At 35.4% G+C, this 17891-nt stretch overlaps 1 protein-coding gene across 1 annotated transcript; it reads right to left on the bottom strand.

The window, feature by feature from the left end:
• Positions 1-3428: 3428 nt before the first annotated feature.
• Positions 3429-16765, bottom strand: LOC114174059 (BAT2 domain protein). The gene is made up of 9 exons (XM_028058801.2): positions 16459-16765; positions 15543-15740; positions 15000-15097; positions 6037-6124; positions 5747-5950; positions 5059-5315; positions 4322-4412; positions 4022-4235; positions 3429-3890 (listed from the first exon to the last, which is right to left on the bottom strand). Exons 1-9 carry the CDS (start codon positions 16624-16626, stop codon positions 3679-3681), a joined length of 1530 nt encoding a protein of 509 aa, XP_027914602.1. The 5' UTR covers positions 16627-16765; the 3' UTR covers positions 3429-3678.
• Between the last annotated feature and the right edge of the window lie 1126 nt (positions 16766-17891).

Below are 17891 nucleotides of genomic sequence, written 5' to 3'. Positions count from 1 at the left end.
GCTCAACGCTAGCTTGCCACTGTTCAACGCCCTTGAGCCAAAATGCTCCCACACCTATAGTGGTCATTGGTGCCCAACACCACTTGGGCAACACTTGTAACGACCCAAATTAGTACATAATTATACCAATTTAAATCATTACATAAGTAATAATCAACAACACATAAATATAAATCTATATACTGAGTATTCACAGTCCTCCAAAATTATAAGTTGATTTTTCAAATGTAAGATATTTAATATCAATGAGGCACTGTTGATACTAGGTATATAGGTGTATACATATATACATGCGTCCATTCCTATTCACCAACTCACAGTCTTGTTATTGATCCTCAATATTACTTGTAAGACCCTCTACTCACGCATATCGACATAAATATACGATCGTCATAGGTGGAAACCACATCCACAAAAATGCAAGGGTAAGCTAGTGAAATTATAATTTTACTGTAACAAAACAAATAAAGCAAATAAAATTTCTTCACATAGTATTAACACTCAAATAATGTCACATACAAATTCTATAAAGTAAATCATTTATAATTAACCTTCTGTAATTATTTTACCAGAATTTATGTACACTCAAATGTATTATATTTTGCGGTGGCTAGTTAGGATAAATGAGCTAACAACTCATCTAAATACCCAAGGTTTACACCTCCAACTATAATAAACGTATTATATTTATTATATTTTGTAGTGGTTAGTCAGGATAAATGAGTCTCAACATGGCCAACAAAGTATCTCAAGGATAAATGGGTCTCAACATGGCCAACAAAGTATCCCAAGGATAAATGAGTCTCAACATGGCCAACAAAGTAACTCAAGGATAAATGAGTCTTAACATGGCCAACAAAGTATCCCAAGGATAAATGAGTCTCAACATGGCCAACAAAGTATCCCAAGGATAAATGAGTCTCAACATGGCCAACAAAGTAACCCAAGAACATCTCGTCTTGAGTAACATCCACTCATTTAAATCCCCAAGGTCATACCTCCAACCACAATAATCAAATCTTTATTTGTCATAAATTTTATTTTGATATTAAACCATGTAATGTATAAATAAATAAATAGGATTTGTGTATAACAAAAGAATAAATATAAATAAAAAGGACCAGTACGTGACTGGAAATAAATATAAATAAATAAATGAGAGTAAAGATAAATTGAATAAATAGGACCAGTGCACAACTGGAGATGAATATAAATAAATAAATGAGAACGAGAACTAAATATAAATTAGAATGAAGTTAGGGACACCTCACTTAACGTAGATATAAAAATAAAATAATTATGAACAGATAAAAGAATGATAATAAAGGTAAAGAGATACAATGCTAGATGTTTCTTCCCTTTACTTTAAATATGATTGTCCTCAACAAAATAAAAATAAAATATTCTACAAAATATTTTGTTTTAGACCCAACAAGAATTAACCTCGCTCCTATGTATTTCCATTCAAAATAGAAAATTAGAGATTACATAGTTTTAAATAAAAATAAAATTATTTAAGTGAAAATAATTGGATATAAATATAAAGAAAATAAATAAAATTGATGTATAAATATAGATATAAAATAAATAAATAAGATCAGTACGTAATTAAATTTAAACATCAATAAAATAAGAGTACCAGTACAATAAATATAAATTGAATAACTATGAATAGATAATATATAATAAAAAGAATTCGACGTAAAATTTTATTTCTTCCTTTCTCCCTCGTACTCTCTTCTATTACTAAGTCTTCTTCTATTTATAAGAAAGATTTACTCTCTCTCTCTAATAGCAGGAGATAAGGTTGATCATTATTATTATTATTTTAATATATAATATAATTATAACTTAAGTTTTTGTAATTTATTTTTTTTATTGATGCGTTAGATTAGCATCTTATCTTGTGGCATTTATAATCTTATCCAATTCAAAATGTATTTATCTCATTTTCTTTAACGACAATGTTATTATAATATATATATATTTATAACTTATTTACGTATATTTATAATACATGCATATTTTAGAACACATTATTATATTGTTATTAGTTAATTAATTTTAATTTTTTTTATATATTTATATATTCATAATTTATTATAATAAATACATTATATGATATTCTAAATATTTATATTATTTTGTTAACATATTTACATTATTCTATTTTCTATTTAAATATTTGTTATCATTATTACACTATCATTTTTACCATTTATAATTTTTTTTATTATGTCCACTATTATTTCTAATAATAATAATAATAATTTTATATATTATACAATAAAATATTTTTAAATAATGTGACCGTGACATATTTTATATTAAAAATATTATATTGTGAAAGTTTTGGATGTTACAACACTCAGTATCAATCAGCTCGTAAAATGTGACATTCAGCGGTGAAACCTGTCGCTTAGTTCATATCAGATATCAACAAATACATTTTGTAATTTTTTTGACAATATAGACCTATTTCATATCTCAAATTGGTACTCCTCTTTTTCTTTTGGAAAATATATCCTTATTTGCTTGCCATATTGACATGTAACTTATTCAAAGAGCTCTTTTAATTGAGAAAAGCTTTTAGCAAGATTGTTTTTCTTCATAAATATTTGAACATAGTGATGAAAATGTCCTAATCTCTTGCGATAATGAACTGCAACATATTTCTTGTTCATGAAATCCAGGGTAAAACATTTGGTTTTCATTTGAACTTTGAAAATTCTCAAACTTCTAAGTCTTTTCTAAAAATAACACTAAGAAACACTCAAAAGGTTTTTATTTATTTAAGAAAATAAAAAATATTATAAATTAGTTTAGAAATTGTCTGACATTTGTATACTTTATTTCTGATCTTAACTTTATGAAGAACAATCCAGTCTTGTAAAGATCTCACCATCATAAGCCATACGGTTTATATCACAATTATCAACAAAACCAATTTTTCGTACTAATATTTGTAACAAAACATGATACACCAAACATTTGCTTCTCTTGATTTTATTTTCTTGTTTGAGGCTTAAAACCTTGTTCTTCGTCAAGATCAAATTCTCAAAAGATTTCAATTCATACAATTTAATCAATGATCACCCTATAGACGTAATCAAGAATAGCTACTAAATTTGTCTTGAGAAGAACAAGTCATTATAAATTATTATTTAATAAGGGCCTAATCCTGTAATTAGTGTTTGGATTGTAAAAAGTGTCAGAACATGGCAGGCGAAGCTTTCAAAATCTCTACATCAGCCAAATATAATTTTGACAGTTAGTTACATGATATTGAAGAAGAATTCACAGAACTTCCTCGAATTGAGATCCGAAATCTACTTTCAACAAAGTGATAAATTTTCATGTAAACAGAACGCAAAATGGCTACCACACCAATAAACATGTACACATCAACAATTCATTCCAACTTGGACTACTGCAAATGACGGCTAATAATTGATTAAAAATGTGTAACACAAGTGCTTATCTAAATCTCCATATATGATCTTGTGAATTGAGGAATTAAAGAATAAAACCTTTGCAAGAAACAATTTATCAGGACAAACTTGCCCCGGTCACTAAGAGTCTAAAACCGACATAAACTATAGCATATGCATAGTTGAGTGGGGTATCATTTTTCTAATTAAACTGTGACTATTTACAAATAGGAACGTATAAAAGTGTTCAAGCAGCATTCATTGAGGTTGAAATGAGAACGTGAGCTAAAAATTGCATTCCTTCCTGGATTTTGCATACCGCTGTGGTTTGATCAGCTCGAAGGTTCTCAGAGAAGGCATTGGCTTTTTCCTGAACTGATGCGTGGGGAACAACTGATTGAGACTCAGTAGTAACAGCTTTAATGGCAGCTTGATAGGCCTCCGCTACATCAGATATGCCTGATAAATGCATGCCAAATGTCAAATGATAAACAGCTATGAGCAGAGAATGATGGAAATTCAAGGCATACAAATACAGCAGAATACTTTAGTGTGATTATAATGAAGGGTGGAATCAGTAAACAACCAACCTGTAATAAAACTGTTAGAAACTGCTTCCACATATCCTATCATTGTTTGGGCATTTACTCTTACGATATTAGCTTTTGCAGTAACGTCTTCCGGCCACTCAATGTGAGCCTTATCATCATCTGCTTCATCCTCAGTCTTATTGGCACGAGAAATGATGGATTTTCCAAACACTAGAAGTTGAGACACAGCAAAACAGCACATTTCAGACAGCCTCTGCAAAGAAAAGCAGCCCCATTTTATTAACTTTTACGACAACCTCATGTGATAAGAATAAATTTTTTCCATAATATGTATCATACATGAACTCCCTCAGAATGAAGTGATTCCAATCTTGAAGTAGTTCTCTGAACTATATCATTAGCAGCTAGTCCAGTTAATGCATTAGTGAAACTGCAACAAGAAACATCAAATAAGGCATATAATATAATGAAATATGAGGGCTTCCTTAAGCTAGGATCAAAATTGTAAGGGGTTTAAGATATTACAGAGATGTTATACTATATAAAACCAATTAAGCTTTTGGAATAGTTTATTCATGAGAGCCCTCTATGGCCAAGTGGTTTGGACTCTGTCCTTGCTTACAACCCTCCATTCCAATAACACAAAATTATAGATGAAGTGTAGCTAGCTGTGCATTATTATCCAAAGGGCTCTTGGATATAAGGGGATGTGTTAGATGTAAGTAGAACCATTCATGGGTCTTCACCTAATGGCTTAAGCTTTTGGTATACTTGGTTCATCACGCTCGTAGTAAAGTGATAGACAAACACATGTCAAACTTTGTTTGCTTTTACATATGACGTAATGTATATGTTATCTATCTTATCCTGCATACAAATATCCAAATTAACTACATCACGTAGATTTTCTAAATTCGTACATTGACATCCTTGCAGATAGAACTTTAACCAATTTTCCTTAGGATCATAGATATGTAATATTTTAGTATATGATGAATAGAGCACTTTAAACTCGATTTTATGGCAACAGTTGTAGGTGAATAAAACGTCAATAGTTATAAGGGAAGTTAAATTACCCTGCGGCCATTTCAGCAGCCTTGCCAACGCTTGAATCGTGTAAGTTCTTCATCTCATCACTGCTTCCTTCGTTTCCTCTCTTTATCGTCTTGCCTTTGTTTGAATCAGTACTACTGCTATCAATTTCAGCACTCAAATTAAAAATTTGTTGGACCTCTTTAAGCTTCCCATCATACACAGACTTTTGTTCAGCTGACAACTTGACTTTTCTTCGGTTAAATAGCATGGCATAATGACTAGACAAAGCCTCCAGTTCCTGGTAAGGCAAATGAAAACATTTTTAAATCACATTCTAAAACAGAACAATTTAACACATCAAGTGTTGAAATTATAGGAATTAAGGAGGAAGGAAAAAGAGAACAAATTATTGATGGTATGCAGTGATATGGTTACAAAAACAGTCCACCAACCCTCTTCATACTAATATTAGATTTCTAATTCTATAACAAAACAAGGAAACAAATCATGAAATATGAAAGCACTTCTATGGGGGGGTTTTCCAATCAAGAGCTCTCATCCAGAAACCTCTTTGAGCCCCCTAAATAATTCAAGGGATGGACTCAATTAAGAAAGCAAAGAACTCTCCTAGAACCTATTTCACTCATTCATGAGTTGAAACTCCAGAATACTCTTGAAGACACAGAAATTATATTATGAGAAAACTTCTATATCTTTTAACGATAATACCTCCAATTGCTCTGGACCTCCATAAATGTAAAAGCATCGATCAAAAGTCACTTCCTCGGATAATTGATCCTCGTCATTTTGTTCTTCACCTGGATTTGTATCCTTCTCAACCTCAATTCCAGTTTCATTGATTAATAGGTCCATAGTCTCCTTACTAACATATTCAAGCACTTGCATTCCCCTTGCAGTAAAAGCTCTTCCTGTCTGTATCACAATGAATAAAAATATGCATGTATATCTGTAATTATTCATAACAAATATCAAATGAAGAATGAGAAAATTTTCCAAACCTCTAACAGAGAAGATGCATTAGAACCTGCAGCTCCTGGCCCATCATGATGTGAAGACCCTGAAAGGTTTGCAGCAGAATTTTCTAGCCTACAGAACATGAGGACATTTAGCGTCATAACCTTTAAGCAGAAAGTCTGTTGTATGATAAGAAGCCACCTCATCTTTTATGCAAATAGTGAAGCATTATAAAATTAAATCATGATATGTGAGTTGCAGGATTATAATAAAAAAATAAACATTTTTCTTAGCCAAAAATGTCAGTGATAAATTAATATAAACCATACAGGAAGAAAAGAAGAAAGATTAAACATATAGCATATTTCAATCGAGCAAAGGCATTGAAGTAGTTTTATGCAATTATAATACAGATATATCTATACCAATACCATATATTTGAGGAAAGCTGAAAGCCTGTATTATAAAAACGGTGTATAGATAGGACGTGGTAAAATAAAATATTATTAAATGAAAATAGAGAGAGCGCCTGAGGTCTTGCAAAGAACCACCAAAACGTAACCTCTCAAAGCAGAGTGCGAATGAGCATATTGTAGAATCTTCATTTGAAAATTAGTTTATATATTGTTAAAAGCATGATATGTAACCATAAAGAAAAGGAAAGATGAAAAAGAAAAAATGGATTGTATAATTGAATTCAAAAACAACTGTTTGAGGATGACCCTCTTTCCATGGCCCTGCCTTCTACTATCTGGTTCTCCTCCCCCCTCCCCTTTTTTCCTCCAACACCAAAACACCCCTAAAACCCTCCCTCTCTCTGCCTCCCAAACCCAAGATCTCCCCTCCCCTTCTAGAAGCCACGTTGGCAATTCTGTTAGTAACAGAATCAACGTGTGTGGGCTTGTGGTCCCCATGCAATTGGTTTCCACTTCTTTCTTTCATAGACCTTTTGGGTCTTCCTAATATGCCCCCCTGATTCTTTGCTTGTATCAAAGCCACCTTCTTTAAAATTCACCTTGTCCTCAAGGTGAAGATCAGGAAATGCTTCTATCATCTTGCTCCAAGATTCCCATGAATTCTCACAATCTGGCATGTTCTTCCACTTTACTAATACCTCTAAGGACTGTTTGCTATCTCCTCTCACTGCTAGAACATCTTTTGGCTGGACTTGTAACTCAATTTCCTCTGTCACATATGGTGGTAACGGTTGAACCACAACTTCAGCTGTCACAATGGGTTTCAACAAAGATACATGAAAAACTAGATGCACCTTGCTATTCTCGGGTAATTTCAATCTATACGCCACTTCTCCAATCTTCTCAACAATTTCATACGGACCATAATATCTTGGGCTAAGTTTTTGATTAATTCTCTTAGCCAACTTCTTCAATTTGTATGGTTGTATCTTCAGATACACCATCTCCCCAACCTTATACTCCACTCCCCTTCCACTTTTGTCGGCCTGTTGTTTCATCCAATTTTGGGCATGCACCAGGTGGTCCTTCAATATATCTAACATTTCGTTTCTGTCTTGTATCATCCCAGCTACCTCATCTACTGAGATTGCTGCAACATCTCCCCTAATCACCAGAGGAGGATCTCTTCCATACATTGCCTTGAAAGGTGTCATCTTAGTGGCTTCATGGTAGTTTGTATTATACCAATATTCATCCCAACTAATCCACCTATGCCACTGTCTTGGTTTGGTACCTGTCATGCATCTTAAATAAGTTTCCAAGCATCTGTTTACCACTTCCGTTTGCCCATCAGTCTGCGGATGATAAGCAGAACTGAATTTCAATTTGGTTCCAGCCAACTTAAATAATTCTGTCCAGAAGGAGCTCATAAAAACCCGGACTCTATCGGAAACAATGGTTTCGGAAAGCCATGAAGTTTTACCACTTCCTTTAAAAACAACTCTGCAACCTCTTTGGCATTATAAGGATGTGCCAAAGCAATAAAGTGGGCGTATTTGGTGAGTCGATCCACCACCACTAATACTGTATCCATTCCCCCTGCTTTGGGCAAACCTCCAATGAAGTCCATAGAAATATCAGTCCAGATATGTTTAGGAATAGGTAAGGGTTGTAACAAACCTGCTGGACTTAAAGTTTGATACTTGTTTCTTTGACACACATCACATTTCTGCACATACTCTTTAATGTTCTTCCTCATTCCTTCCCAGAAGAATAAGTTTGAAATCCTCTTGTAAGTCCAAAAATATCCCAAGTGTCCTCCCACAGCTGTATCATGAAATTCTTTCAAAATGGTGATGATTTTCTGTGAGTCCATAGGAATCACCAGTCGGTTGTGATAATACAACCTCCCATTGTTCATCTTATACCCTGAGTGTTCTCCCTCCTTGACCAACAGATCTTGTAGAATTTTATTCAGTTTCACACCCTTCTCAATTTCAGCTGCTAATTCTTCCCACTCAAAGAAATGAATCGAACTCAAGGCTGAGTATTGCAATTTTCTAGAAAGGGCATCTGCTGCTCTATTTTCCGCCCCTGGTTTGTACTTAATTTAGAAGTCAAACCCCAACAATTTAGAGATCCATTTATTTTGCTCCTCACTCGTCAATTGTTGATCCACTAGAAACTTCAAACTTTTTTGATCGGTATGAACAATGAAGTGCCTCCCTAGCAAATAATGCCTCCATTTTTGGATTGCCATGACCATGGCCATCAACTCTTTTTCATAAACAGATTTATTCTGAGCTCTGTCAGACAAAGTTTGACTCATGTAGGCTACTGGTTGTCCTTCCTGCATCAACACTGCTCCAATCCCCTTCCCAGATGCATCTGTCTCCACCACAAAAATTCTGTCAAAATCTGGGACAGCAAGAACGGGCACTTGAGTCATAGCTTTTTTCAAATTCTTGAATGCCACTTGTGCAGAATCATTCCATTGGAATTGATCTTTCCTAAGAATCCTCTTAATCCCTTTACGTCTTTAGGGATTGGCCATTCCACCATGGCTTTTATCTTGGCAGGTTCAGCAGCCACTCCTTGGCCTGAAATGACATGTCCTAGATATTCAATGCTTCCCCTCCCAAAAGAGCATTTCTTCTTGTTCACCACTAAGCCATGTTTACTTAGAGAATTTAATACCGTCCTCACATGCTCATAATGACAACTCATAGTCTTGCTAAAAATGAGTATATCATCAAAGAAGACTAAAGCGAACTTTCGCAAATATGGATTCAGCACCTGATTCATGAGAGCTTGAAATGTAGAGGGGGCATTAGTGAGTCTAAATGGCATAACCAAAAACTCATAATGTCCTTCATGCGTTCTAAAGGCTGTCTTAGGGATATCTTCCTCCTTCATGCGGATCTGGTGATAACCAGATTTAAGATCTAGCTTAGAAAAAACTTGAGCTCCTCCCAATTCATCTAGAAGTTCATCTATGACGGGTATTGGAAATTTGTTTGGTACAATAAGTTTGTTTAAGGCACGATAATCAACACAAAATCACCACCCCCCATCTTTCTTCTTGACTAAGATAACTGGGTTGTTGCAAGGGCTGTTGCTAGGCCTTATAATACCTATAATCATCATTTCCTTCACAAATTTCTCAATTTCATTCTTTCGGTAGAAGGGGTACCTATAAGGCCGTATATTTGGGATACTTACACCCTCCTTGAGGTTAATAGCATGGTCACAGGTCCTCTTAGGGGGTAAGTTTGTAGGCTCTTTGAACAAATCATCAAATTCCTCCAGGACAGCAGCCAAATTAGGATTGAGAGGATTAGCTTCCTCTGCATCTATTATCAATGGTGCTTGATAAGATAGTAGGTATCCCTCTCCTTCGTTGTTGAGGGCCTTCATCAATGCTCTCCAGGAAGCTTGGGATTTACAAAGGGCAAGATCCCCCTTCAATATTTTCTTCTCTCCCCTTATTCCCCAACTTAACACCAGAAAATTAGCTTTCACATTACCTAAACTTGCCAACCACTCCATTCCTAACACCAAATCAGTCCCTCCCAACTCCATAAGAAAGAAATGTTGCACAATAGGAACTCCTTGAACCACCACTTCCAACTGTTTGCATATTCCTCGGTTCACCACCTTGTCCCCTGTTCCCACTTCCACCTCAAACGGAGTAGTATCGCTTACTTCCAAATTGAGATGCTTAACTAACCCTTTTGATATAAAGTTAGCTGAAGCTCCACAATCCACTAGAATTAACACCTCTGCACCTCCTATCTTTCCCATCACCTTGAAGGATCGATTAGAAGTCAACCTTCCTTGCTTTTCAATGATATCTGCAGGACCTTAACAATGAGAGTCTCCACTGTTTCCTCCTCTCCCCCACTATCCTCCATCTCTTCCCCTTGAGACTCTTCCAATAATACAAATTGAAAGTGTTTCAATTTGCAAATGTGGTCCCTTCCCCATGTTTAACCACATTTAAAGCATAACCCCTTCCTACTCCTTTCTCTCAATTCAGCTTGAGAGAGTCTTCCTCCACTCAATGTCTTCTTCTCAACCAGCTCACTCATTCACTTTACTGCTCATCCCCTCAGTATTTCCACCCTTCTCCCATCTAGTGAACCCTTTCGCCTGTTTCATAGGTGGTTTGTCACCCACCTTCTTCTCTGAGCCCATCAACCCAACCTTGCGTAAGGCATTATTCTTTTCTTCTAACAATAAAGCTTGGTCCATCAACTCGTCTAATGTGCCTGTGGTGTAGAGTTTCAATTCAGCTCGAATCTCTTCCTTCAACCCATTGATGAAAATCCCCTTCAACATAATCCTTTCCTCCTTCAATGGAGTCGATTCACGTTCAAATTTTTCTCTGTACTTCATTACGGAACTAGTTTGCTTAATACTCAGCAACAGACCAAACGGGTTTTGGACCAACCCTGGTTGGAAGCGTCGAATCAACGCTCCTTTAAATTCCTCCCAGTTGAACTCCTTACTCTGTTCTTCCCACCACTGATACCAACTCAAGGCCTTATCCTCCAATGCGATTACCACTGCATCGAGCTTTTCTTCTTCGTGCACCCAGTTCAATTTGAAGTATCGTTCAGCTCGAACGATCCATCCATAAGCGTCATCACCACGGAAGATGGGTATCTTGAGTTTCCGTCCTCCAAAATCCCTCGACGACTCGCCACTACTAATTCATATTGTTGAACGCGAGTTGTCGTCATGCTCCACATCACCATCGTCCTCATTGTGCACCTTTCGTCGTCTGTGCGAACGTCGTGTGTGAGGTCGGCCACTACGTGACTTGTTGTTCAAGGCCATCAATGCGCTTCTCCATCGCGTTTCGTGTAATGACCATGCACTCCCAGAAACAACTGGCTTTGGATACCAATTGATATGTAACCACAAAGAAAAGGAAAGATGAAAAAGAAAAAACGGATTGTATTATTGAATTCAAAAACAATTGTTTGAGGATGACCCTCTTTCCATGGCCCTGCCTTCTACTATCTGGTTCTCCTCCCCCCCCCCCCCCCCCCTTTTCCTCCAACCCCAAAACCCCCCTAAAACCCTCCCTCTCTCTGCCTCCCAAACCCAAGATCTCCCCTCCCCTTCTAGAAGCCACGTAGGCAATTCTGTTAGTAACAGAATCAACGTGTGTGGGCTTGTGGTCCCCATGCAATTGGTTTCCACTTCTTTCTTTCGTAAACCTTTTGGGTCTTCCTAATATGCCCCCCTGATTCTTTGCTTGTATCAAAGCATAATACATCATTCCATTCAAAATAACAATAAGAAAAATAAAACATATAATATACACAAACAGGAAGTTGCATTTAAAACAACTAAGAAAATGGGTCCAGCATAAAATGAGCATGTGTAGTGCCTCTTAGTATAATAACAGCCAAACAAAATATCTAAATTCCAAAAACATCATGGAAGAATATGCAGCCCAAAGAAAAAAAAATTATATTCATTATCAATATAAAATATTTACATTTTCAATCAACCAGAAATACATGTTTGTATGCGACTTTGAATATAATCACAGTAGAAGTCTATAAACTTATCATGCATGACAATTTGTGATTAGATGACAATGTAAAAACCTTATACTTCTAGAGCCTTGACTATTCACTAAAAAAAGAAGGGTAACAATAGCAGTAGAACCCGCAACAAAAAAAAAATGCAAAAGGAAGTATGACATAAAGAAGATACAGCAAAGGCATATATACATATTTCAGTCCAAGTCACCCAACAATGAAAAAGTAAAATAGAACCTAAGATAAGAAGTGAGAAGAGCAAGAAAATAAAAATGACAGAAGAGAAGATAGCAAGCAGGTCAAGTAGCAAGAAGAGAAATCCTCTACCAGCAAACCCCAGACCAAACAAATGAAAACAGAAAGAGCAAATGAAGGATGATGAGGGGAGATTTTTTATTTAGTGAAGATTTGACAGTCATTTTCCCCATAGAAATGACACTAGAGCTATTTCAGCAAGGCATGGCAAAGATGGCAGCAATCTCTACTCACTATCAAAATGCCTCAACCAATTAATAGCCAAGTGCAAGGGCTAGCACACCACTAAATGCTATAGAAGTCACGGTAAAAACCACCATTCACAATTATGAATTTATCAACAAACATGGTAGTTACGTTACAACTTACAATTTCACATTAACTTGCAACATCATACAATATTATATGATCTTTCCCATAGTTCGTGATTCCAATGTCAGCTGTAACATGGATTTTTGCTGAATCAATGGGATCACCAAGTAAAATCATATAATCAGTAGAATTGTGATCCCACAATGTTTCATGTAAACCCACTTTGTCACTAAAACCCAAAAATCTGTTGGTAACCACAGAATTTGAATCGGCTCCTTTAAATCTGATATCATGATCCTGCCTCCTAGAATGTGACAGCCCTGTGGTTTGTGAAAAACAATCTCAAATTCAACCAAAATCTGCAATATGCTCTCTGGAATTAGTTTCTCTCCCCTGTCTTCTTCTTTAGCGGCCATCTTACATTCAACCAAGAAACACTCCTCTTCTGGTTAGAGTCTTTTTATGGTTCTGTTTAGAGTGGCATTCACTATACTCAAGGAAGGATTCTCCTTGTATCTTGTATTTCTACCCTTCTATTTTGACCTCCATAGTTGGTTTTTCAAAGTTAGCCTTGATCTCTCCCAACTCCTTTCAACCATTCCATTCCTAGCACTACATCCACCCCATCTAGAGGAAACAAATAGAATTTGTGTGTACAAAATGGACTTTGCAGAGTATCAACCTATGTAACACAAATACTGACTTGAACACAAGACACGAACACAAAACACAAAGACTTTACCTTTACCCAATATTGTGTTGTGTCCTCCATTGGAATTTTAACTACTATTTCAGCAATAATATAAAATCATGTAATGCTCCACAATCAATTGACACCAAAATAATTCTCCCCATAATTTGAATGTATTTTAGAAATCAGCCCTACCAAACTTTTACAACCAAAAGCAGTTTGTGCTGGTATCCCTTTCAATTGTATCTCTTCTTGCCTACTTATTTGCTTCATCCTTGATATCCTTTTCCAGCAACATAATCCTCAATTGCTTGTGTTATGAAAGTATGTAGAAGGAAAGGGAGAAAAGGGGCTGAAGGAATATGAGATATATAGGCCAGAGAAACAAGGCTGACTGTGAATGAAAGAAACACTCTGCAGTTGAGAGAGAATTAGAAGAGAGGAGGGACATAACAGATTACACAGCTGGCAATGAAAGGTTGGAGGGGAGGATATGCGAATCATGCAATAAGAAGAGAGAGGAGGACGCAGTGGAGGGGAGCAATTGATTGAGGGGGGAAGGGTTGATCATATTTTGGGGCTAGGTTGGGTGAAGAATGGCCTTCCTCCGGGTGTTGCATAGTGTATACTTCTTAATTTCCAGTGATTCAAAGGGAACAGCAGCAGTGGATCTCGTTAGGGTATGCCTTTCAAGAAACTAGCAGATGAGAACTGCAAGGAGAAAACAAGATGATGCTTATGCTTCAGAAGTGATGAACTGCTTGTTGCCAGCCTCATTGGACCAAGTGTAAGGCTATGTATGGACCCTTAATATTGGTTATAAAACAAGATGGCAGTTTGAGGTTTTCTACTGACTACAAGGCTTTAAATAACATAGCGACACCCAACAAGTTTCTTATTCCAGTCATAGAGGAGCTGTTAGATGAATTATGAAGAGCTCTAATTTTTTCTATATTAGATTTGAAGTTGGGCCTATCATATTACTATGAAAGAAAGTGATGCACATAAGATACAATGTAACACCCTAAAAATTAAGATTGAATCAAATGAATTAATCTATTTGTGGTTAATCACTAATTAATTAAACCTAAGCATATATACCATCTGCAAATTGACCTTTTTGTAGACTATGTTCAATGGTCAATTCATTAACGAAAACAATAATAAAAATAAGGAGACTTGTAAATTTGCTAATTTTTGTATTAATTAATTAGACTAAATTAAACTAAGCAAAGTAGGCTAATTAAATAGGGGATTAGTTCCCTAATTATGCAAAGAGGTCATTCCGAGGTTCATTCAAATTCATGACCTACATCAAGGCACAACTTTATCGTAATGGCAGGGCTGTTTTCAGATTTCATTTATTTCATGCCAACCACAACAAAGCCTTTTTTCCCCCTAGGTGAGGTTGGTTACGTGGATCACGTGCATCTGTTGGTTTAGTTGAAGACCAAAGTTTCAGAGATATTGTTTACCTCGAGTTCTATTAGAACCAATTTATTAACTACTGTATAGCAGGATTAACTACGGTAGCAGTTTGCAGGTTCTTTTGTCCACAGTGAAGAATACATTGGTTCACTTCTTAATTCATGTTTAAGAAAATTGCATAATACCATACCAACACTAGTCACACACTCACAAGTAGCATACATGCTTATTTCCATCAAATATCAACATATCACCACCAGAACAATGATCAGTTACTAGACATACAAAACAACCTCTATGTGGGTCAAATAAAAATTTAAATAAACAAATATAGCAATGAATTATACCGCTGAACAAAATCAGTGCTCCCTCTCCATGCATTTCCTAAAGCACTCCAAGCTCCAGATGCAAAAGTCTCCACAGAGCTATCAAAAGCCTTCAAACCCTACACACATTAAGTAGCTCGGGTATGAGTGCTTAATGTATGAGTACAGACTATCTAAAAGCATAAAATTTGCATCCAAAAGCACAGAATTATTTTTCCTAGGTAGTCAATTGTCCCCATTAAAAATGTTACTCACTGTTACTCAAAACCCATGAGAATCATGGGACAAAATCAAACCTATAGGCAAGACCCATAGAAGCATATTCTAGAAGCTAGATAGTACTAGTTTCAACAAACAAACAGCAGAACAATATCAGTGTAAAAGATGAACAAAAGGATAGTGAAGAATGAATAGGAAATCTGCATATTTGGCGAGGCAAAGACATATGAATAAATCAGCATAATATACAAAAGACCTAAATGGTCAAATCCAATAAATGATAGCATCCAAATTGCAAATTAACCCACCCCAACCCCCCAAGGATGTGTATCTTTATGTGCTTGCCTGGCTAAGTAGTGAATCTTCACCAGCTTTCTCCAATCTGTCCAGAGCAGATTTTCGCAGTTTGGTATCCTCATCGTCACTTTCCTTCTTAGCTGCAGAATCTTCAGCCCCTTCATCCTCTTTGGAAGATTCTGACTCTTCAGCTTCATTTTGCAACTCCGCAATGCCCTTTGATGCTGTCTGTGCAACTACAGCAGCCTGCATGTCAAAACCCCATTGATTCATAACAAATAATTTGATACCTTTCTAATGATTATTCCTAATAATCTGCCAAATCCAAATAATTTCGAAAATATTATTGCCTCTACTTTTTTCATTCAATATTATCAATTTTAAGTAAATAAGATATGATTTATTAGAAGAATAAAGCATTAATATCTTTCCCACGCAAAACCATATTGGCTCCAATCGAACATCTCCCTTACATAGTCTTCTTCAATAATTCTTTCCTAATAATCCACAACAAATAAATAATTTCCAGGACATCAATACGTCTACTTCTTCATTCAATATAATCTATTAAGACAGAATTTATTGGAAAAATAAAGCATCAACCCCTTTTCCACATACCCATGTTTTACTCCAACCAACAAAAACCCTTTTATAGTCCCCTTCGAAAATAATAAAATCTAAACGCTGTGAAAGCCTTATGTTGAACTTGAGAATTCGACACTGTTGAACTCACTACGTGCTAAATTAGTAAGAAAAAACTGTCAACCAAAAACAGAAAATGCAACACATTAAGGCGCAGTTGCATAATAAAACTATTCCATAAATTAAAACAATAACAAAAAGGAAAAACCACACTAAATAACACAAATCAACAACACATTCCGAGATTGAGACAAATGCGTTGGTTGACACCGAAAATATAAAACAAAATGGCTCTTCTCTTTTGTCCCATTTCGAAACGCACATTGCGAGAGATCTCTTCGGCGGCAACAGCGGCGGCTTTCTGAAGATCGGAGAGAAAAGAGAACTGCAAAAATCCCCACCCTCCCGCCGACGGTTTTGGCAGTTGTGGTTCTGGCGCAACCTCCTCCTCGTCGTTTTGCTTACTCTCGGACTGCGTTTTGTCGTCCATATTTTTTTTCTTTTGTGAAGATTCCAATGAGAGAGATTTTCGGGAATTGGTGAAAGAATGTGAACGGTGTTGTGAGATTGTTGTTCCTTACGCTATGGTATTTCGATCTGTTGTGTGTTATGTCGTTTTGGATTTGGGTGGAAGATGCAACTGTGTTAGCAAAGCAATGCCAAATGTCGTTTTCAAGTTTTTAAGCGTATGAACGACGAAATAAGAGCACGTCGTTTTTACGTTATACTCTGTGTTTTGTTGAGTGAGTTTGTTGGTGTGTATAATTAGTTAAACAATAATTAATTAAATAATAGTCAACTTTAGAATTACTCTGGGCACATGATAGGGACAAGTTTAGAGAATATATAATAGTCTCGTTTATGTTTTAAATAAAAAAAATTATTATATATAGTGTGAATGTGTGTTATTTTTTTCATAATAATAAAATACTAAAAAAATTATAACAAAAATAAATACAAATATTTTTTATAATTATATATATGTTTTATTTATTTAATTTCAAAAATAGTAAAATAAAATAAAGTGATTAATTTTGAAAAAAATATCTCTTGAAAATTAAAATAAAAAAAATACATGATACAAAAAGAAAATCTCTATATCTAGTACTATATACAATTTTGAACTAACAAATGGAAACTTCTTCAATAAAATATTATTTCTGATCCACTTCTATTCAAATTTTTTTTTCTACAAGAGGTAAAAATATTAACGTGTCACAATATCAGAATTTTGAACCTTCAAAAATTAAATCAAAAAGAACAAAATTTCTCTCTCTTTTCTTCTCACCCTATCCCACACAAAAAATCCTTCTCTTTCATCCCAACCTCTTCAGCTTCTTCTCCCTCTTTCTCACTCTCACACATTCAAACCTCTTCAGCTTCTCTCTCTTTCTCACTCACAGATAACACCATTGGAGACAAAATGTCTTCAATTTCATCTTTCTCTTTCGCACTCAAACATTAATATCTATTTCTATTTTTGCTTTTTTTCGATTCTTCATCTCGATGTTCTTACCCAGATCTCGATTTTGTTCAGCTTTCTAGATGTTTTTCACTAACATCTTCACATTTCTACTTATTTTTGTTTTATTTTTTTTCATTTTTTTTCAAATGAATGAAATGAGTAGAAGATGGGTCACGGCCAAGATTTGATTTATTTGGTTTCAGAATGAAAGTGGTATGTGAAGTTCATATTTTATCCAGATTTCATTTTTTTTTCAGCTTTCTCAACCAAACAGTTCATCTTTTTAACCA

The sequence above is a fragment of the Vigna unguiculata genome, chromosome 2 (assembly GCF_037176805.1).
Source record: "Vigna unguiculata cultivar grain cowpea cultivar isolate G323 ecotype 2 chromosome 2, ASM3717680v1, whole genome shotgun sequence".
NCBI lineage: Eukaryota > Viridiplantae > Streptophyta > Magnoliopsida > Fabales > Fabaceae > Vigna > Vigna unguiculata.
This window is presented reverse-complemented; position numbering and strand designations above follow the sequence as displayed.

What these genes read in the sequence shown, in the direction of transcription:
- LOC114174059 (XM_028058801.2), bottom strand. Translation starts at nt 16,626, where the DNA reads ATGGACGACAAAACGCAGTCCGAGAGTAAGCAAAACGACGAGGAGGAG. An exon ending in GCTGCTGAAATGGCCGCAGG is followed by an intron (nt 4,413 to 5,058) that starts GTAATTTAACTT and finishes TTCTTGTTGCAG; the next exon opens with TTTCACTAATGCATTAACTG. An exon ending in TTCTAACAGTTTTATTACAG is followed by an intron (nt 3,891 to 4,021) that starts GTTGGTTGTTTA and finishes TGCATTTATCAG; the next exon opens with GCATATCTGATGTAGCGGAG.